We start from the raw sequence: 5651 nt of genomic DNA, 5'->3' as shown, positions 1-5651 counted from the left end.
GCCTCGCGTCACGTGACAGGTGCCGCGTCCACATGAGGGCGTCGCCACGTGACGGTCGCCGCGCAGTCACGTGACGGGCAGGGCGGCGTCTGCGCAGTGCGGCGAGCTATGGCGCACGGGCACGGGCACTCGCACGGGGCGGGTGGGTGCTGCGGCGCGGGGCCGGGGCCGGGGCCGGGGCCGGGCGCGGGGGCCGCGGGCTGGGGGCTGCACCTGCGCATCGACCGCGCCCGCCTGCAGTGCCTCAACGAGCGGCGCGAGGGCAGCGGCGCCTCCGTCTTCCGCGCCTGGGAGGAGCGCGGCGACCGCAGCCAGGTGCCCGGGCGGGGCGGAGGGTCCCCGGGGTGGGGCGGGGCCGGGCCGCCCCCCTAACCCCGTCTGTGTGTGCCGCAGTTCGTGGAGAGCGACGAGGACGAGGAGCTGCTGTTCAACGTCCCGTGAGTGCCGCCGCGCTGCGCCGGCCTCGGCAGCGGGTCCGGGGGGGGGGCGGCGCTGACCCGCCTGTCTCCGCAGGTTCACCGGCAACGTGAAGCTGAAGGGGATCGTGGTGATGGGCGACGACGCCGACACGCACCCGGCGGAGATGCGGCTGTGAGTGGGGCGGGATCCGGCCCCGCGGCGCGCAGATCCCCCGGCGTGGCTCGCTCGTGGCGGGGCGTGCTCGGGCTTGGCTGCGCCAGGGCGGTGCCGAGCGCCTCCCTTGCCCGTTTGCTTTCACGGGCAGGCGCTCGGTGCTCTGCAGGTTTCTGTCCCGCAGCGAAAAACTCATCTCCCTCCAGTACAGCCATCACGTCTCCACTCTGTAGGCTAACGGCACTGAAGACAGCTGTTCAGCCTCTTCCTCATGCCGCAGCTTTGTCAGCGCTCAGATTAGGAACAGAACTAGCCTATTCCCGAGCCTCGGCTCCATCTCTCCAGAGTAGAAACGGTGCTGATGTTGGCAGGAGACGTAATTGCCCAGGGAGGAGCAGCCTCGAGTCCCTTGGCTTTCCGCTAGGGGCGGCTCCTCCCCCGCCTTTGCTCTTTCTGATGTCCCGGTATCTGAACTGCCTTCGTTATCGCCACAGACTGGCATCCGTCTTGGTGTTGCAGCTGCGTTCCTGATTCTTTCCGTGTGCTGCGTTTTATACATAATCTATGCAACGTGGTCGCTGTTTTCCCAGCGTATCCTCCTAGGGCCAAAGCCAGTTCCTCAGCCCGTTAATGTGGGAGGATCAGGGGTCGGGGGTATAAACAGATAGACTGACATGCATTTTAATCACTGCTGTCGTTTTCTCCACTCCCAGCTTCAAAAATACTCCCCACATGTCGTTTGATGATGCAGCCAGGGAACCAGATCAGATGTTCAGCCTGAATCGGGATATCACGGGGGTCCTGGAGTATCCCACTAAGTACAATATCTGTTCTTTGCTTATGTTGCTTCCATTGGGATGCACTGGAATTGGGTGACTGGTGCTCAACGTCCTCTAGGCTGGCTTCTCTGAAGCAAATGTTGGAGGGGGAAGAGCAGGTCCTTCCTTCATGTTGAGACAAGGGAATCTGTCTCTTGCAATGCTTCCCTGCACTTATTGGGTGAGGCCTCTGGTCCCTAAAGGGTCTTGGAGATCCTTTTCCCCTGGGGAAGGGAGACCTTGATTGTAGGTAGGGGAATCACCCAGTCTTCAGATCCCTCTCAGTGCCCTGTCTCCTCACCATATACCTTGATGAGGATGAGAAGGGCCTCCTTGTACTGCCCACACCTATTGATTGGGGTGCCGGTTGGGTGCTAGGTGCTTCCTTCACCCTTTTGGTGAAGCACCCCAAATGCATCGAGCGAATGCCTAAGACTGGGGACTACACCCAAGTGTCCTGCATGAGAGTGCTCGCTTGTTTTTCCCTAGCATAACAGTGCTTGCCTAACCTTGGCAGGTTAGCACTGAAGTGCTACTTCCCACTGTGTCGGTGGTGGGCTGTGGCTGATTGGTTGCATTGCTCAGTTCTAATCTTAATCTGTTTTGTTCTTCCAGAATTGCCCGTTTCTCAAGTGTTTACCACCTCTCCATCCACATTTCCAAGAACTTTGGAGCTGAGATGACAAAGATCTTTTATATAGGTCTAAAGGGAGAGTGGACAGAGGTGAGTGAGAACTAAGAAATGAACAAGACAGTGTATGGTCTGTCTGTCTTCTCCATGGCCCTTTTCCAAGCTGTTTAGTTGGGAGCAGTGGCCTAGTTCAGTAATTCTCCACCTGTTTTGTAGCAGGACCCATTTGCCAAGATTGACTTTGTCTCGACCCACACCACCCTGGCTGCTGCTGCTGCCCCCATCTTGTTTGGGCCGGAGTGTGAGCAAGGAGTGTAGGCCGGAGTGTGTATGGGCTCTGGGCCTGTGCCACCATGCCATGCACACAGCTCTCTGCTGCAAAGCGCTGTGCCTGCCTCCTTCCCCTGCTGAAGGGCCAGGCATCTTTTCCCCCACTCCCCCTGCCCTGATGCAGCCCTGCACCAGGCCACTGTCCCCAGTGCCGGCAGGCAAGCACGCATGCACACACACATGCCCCTTCAGAGAGTCTCCTGGACGACATTCTCCTGCTCCCCATAGTTACAGGCATCCAGTGGCTGGGGCCTCTCCAATGACCCGGCCTCTATGCTGTACACATGCACTTGCTGCCTCCAATTATCCCAAGCAGCTGCCTGCAAGCTAGAACACTGCCAGCTTTCAAGGGGAAACCTGCACTTTCATGGGTTTTCTGGGGACCTGATCGCAAGCCTTTCAAATGTTCTTGCAACCCACTTTTGGGGCATGACCCACCAGTTGAGAAACACTTGCCTAGTTAACCTGTAGAACTGAATAGGAACCTAAACTGTCAGCTCCCTTTCTTGTATACCCACCCAGTGGGAAGCTAGTGGCAGTGCTGTGTTGAGTTTCTCTGAGAACTATATTTTGTTACGGGCAGGGTTCTGTTAACACCTGGGTATGCATAGAAGAATCCTGCACCCTTGCAGATAGATTAGTGGAAGGAAGCCGTCTAATCCAGAGCTTGAGCTGGGACCGAAGCCTGGTGCCTCAGCAGCTGGCTCTGAATTTGGTGTGGGTGGCTTGTGGAAAGGGTTGGGGTGTTTGTTTACTTGTCTAGAAGTGAAATGGGAGAGGTTAATAAGATCTTAATCAGCCTGTTTTGAAGGCAACTGAGTTTTGCTGAGCTCTTGATTCAACAAATAGTATCTCTTGATTTCAGGCCCATCGCCATGAAGTGACCATCTGCAATTATGAAGCATCAGCCAACCCAGCTGATCACAAACTTGAACAGATCATGCCACAGACCCACTTCATTTCCTAACAGCATTGTCAACCCTCCCAAAGGCTGTGGGTATCCATATATAGAGTTGATGGACTGAGTCGGAAGAAAACAGATTCTTGGGGGGGCTCTTGAGAGTTGAAATAGCTTTATTTTGTGGTGTCTGTCTTGGAGAGCAGAATGGAGTCTCTGCAGAGAGTTAGTTGATAAGGGCAACCATATGCAGTGTCTTGAAGAACCTGACTAGGATCTGGCCTTGGATCTTGGCACTTAGGCAGAGGGGCGATCTAGTGGCCTGATATTACTTGCTCTTCTGATTGTCCAAAGAATATTTTGAGGCTCTTGCTATAATGGCCTAATCTTCAAGATTCGTCAGCAGTGGAACAGCCCCGTTACCTGTCCCTGCTACTTTACAAGGGTGTGTGGGGGGTGGAGTTTGAGCCTAATAATGACTTGATGTGGTATTCGACTGTACTGAGGATAAGGGAATGGCAAGCTAAAGACTGCCTCTTGAGAATCTGCTTCTCCCTGAATTCCCAGAAAACCTAACGTCTGAGAAAAGCTAATAAGGGTGTGTGGGTGATGCTGGATTCTTTAATACCTAAGTAAATGTGAAGATCCATGATTATGTAGTTGGGGTTGGTGGAAAGTATTCAAAGCACTGTGTTTGTAAACAGAGTTTTATTGGCTTCTCTGGAACCTCTTCTCCATGTCAGAAGCCAGAAAGCTGGAGACCTAGTATTGTTCTAGGCACAACTTTCTAACTCTGGCAATTTTTTTTTTCTTAATAAACCTATGGCAGATATCATTGATCGTTCTTATATCCTTCCCTGCTGTAACTCCCTGCACGGCTGTGCCTGCCTGTGATCTGGGACACGGTATGGGCAGTTCTGTGACTCCATTTAAAATGTGTGCTTAGTTACTGAAAGCTGTTGATGGGAAAGTAGAAAAAAGGTTATGATAACTGGTAGCAGCTTTACTTACCTGAAGAGGAATGCCTCATGGTTGTACTTGCTCGACACAGCTGTGCTAACTTAAGGCACTTACACCAGAGTGGTGCTCAGCTTCCTGCCCATTGGGCTGTGTCATCTGGCTGGCAGGGCTCCCTACCCGTTCAGAAAAGTGGTGGGGGAGCAGTGGCAGTACTTGCCACCGATCCCTCACACCAAATACTCAGGCCTGTGGTGGGTAGTGCTATAGTTCCACACACAGGATTGAATGCGGCCCCATGCCACTCATCCAGCCCATGGGGCAGGAAGGTTGAGCACAGCTGTCAGGGCAGGTGACTGTTGAGCAGTACTCCATGCAAGATCCCCTTGTCAGTGCCCCTGGATAGTAATGCAGGATTCTGTAGGTACTGAGCACTGGAATGAATGGGGGCTGATGTCCAGCCTTTAACCCAGAACTGCACAAATAAGGGTGTTGGTGAATGACTTCAACTTTGCATCCTGATAACCTCCTCCTCCAACAGCTGGAGTAATTGAGCATTAATTGCATAGTTCTGCATCATCAGGGGTGATGATGTGGCATGCTGCACTCTTATCCCCTGCTTCCTGCTTTACCCAAACCATGAGGAAAGCATTGGATCTTCCTGTCTTAATTGCTTCATGGGACTACAAACAGGTGCACTTGTTTGCATTGTAAAAGTACAGTTTTTGCAGTGGGAAATATCACAGCTTCATGTGTGTTACTGAGCTCCCACCTCCTTAAATCAGTACTGACACCACATGCAGTATTCTTGCCCTGCTGCAACTGAAACTTGCTCCCCCCCATTAATTATAGTGAGCTCTCTGACTTAAACCCACCCCTAGAATGGGACTTAAAACAACTTGGCTTCACTGCTTCATTTGGCCTAGCTGAAATGCATGGCATCTCTGAGGCACCAGTTCAGGTCTATAGGCTGAGGACAGCAAACAGGATAAAATGTAGTTTCAGTAAGTGCAGAGTAGCTGCCTCTCTGTCCTGCTGGGAAGTCCTAACACCCTGTGGCAGTGCTGAAAAGCCTTGGGGTGGGCAGGCAGGCAGCTTACTGAAGCACTACAGCTCCTACAGGACTTTAGGCTTACTGCTGGTTGAGTCATAAGAACATAAGACCTGCCATTTACTGGGTCAGACCCTAGGCCGGGGCGGGCAATTATTTCGGGCGGAGGGCCGCTTATTGAGTTTCGGCAAACCATCGAGGGTTGCATGATAAATATTAATTTAATCAGGGGCAGATAAATATTAATTTTCTAAATTTTTTTAGGGGCTCTGCGGGCTGGATAAATAGCCTGGTGGGCTGCATTTTGCCCACTTCTGCGCTAGCATCTGAACTGGTCTCATGCTGGAAGGGGGAGTGAACTGGGTCTGACCAGAGTTTTTTTTTCCCCCTTGT

The 5651-nt window shown here is 53.0% G+C and overlaps 1 protein-coding gene across 1 annotated transcript; it reads left to right on the top strand.

Moving 5' to 3' along the window:
* Nucleotides 1-108: 108 nt before the first annotated feature.
* PITHD1 (PITH domain containing 1) lies at nt 109-4085 on the top strand. The gene is made up of 6 exons (XM_090057340.1): nt 109-315; nt 394-437; nt 514-591; nt 1287-1391; nt 2007-2115; nt 3218-4085. Exons 1-6 carry the CDS (start codon nt 109-111, stop codon nt 3317-3319), a joined length of 645 nt encoding a protein of 214 aa, XP_089913466.1. The 3' UTR covers nt 3320-4085.
* Nucleotides 4086-5651: the final 1566 nt, after the last annotated feature.

The sequence above is a fragment of the Crocodylus siamensis genome, chromosome 7 (assembly GCF_052110815.1).
Source record: "Crocodylus siamensis isolate JL-2025a chromosome 7, ASM5211081v1, whole genome shotgun sequence".
Classification (NCBI taxonomy): domain Eukaryota; kingdom Metazoa; phylum Chordata; order Crocodylia; family Crocodylidae; genus Crocodylus; species Crocodylus siamensis.
Note: the sequence above shows the minus strand (reverse complement) of the source record. Positions and strands in the feature narration are given on the sequence as shown.

Excerpts from the sequence above, each read along its gene's own strand:
- PITHD1 (XM_090057340.1), top strand. The coding sequence starts at position 109 with ATGGCGCACGGGCACGGGCACTCGCACGGGGCGGGTGGGTGCTGCGGC. Across the intron at positions 592-1,286 it reads CACCCGGCGGAGATGCGGCT|CTTCAAAAATACTCCCCACA; the intron begins GTGAGTGGGGCG and ends CTCCACTCCCAG. Across the intron at positions 2,116-3,217 it reads TAAAGGGAGAGTGGACAGAG|GCCCATCGCCATGAAGTGAC; the intron begins GTGAGTGAGAAC and ends TCTTGATTTCAG.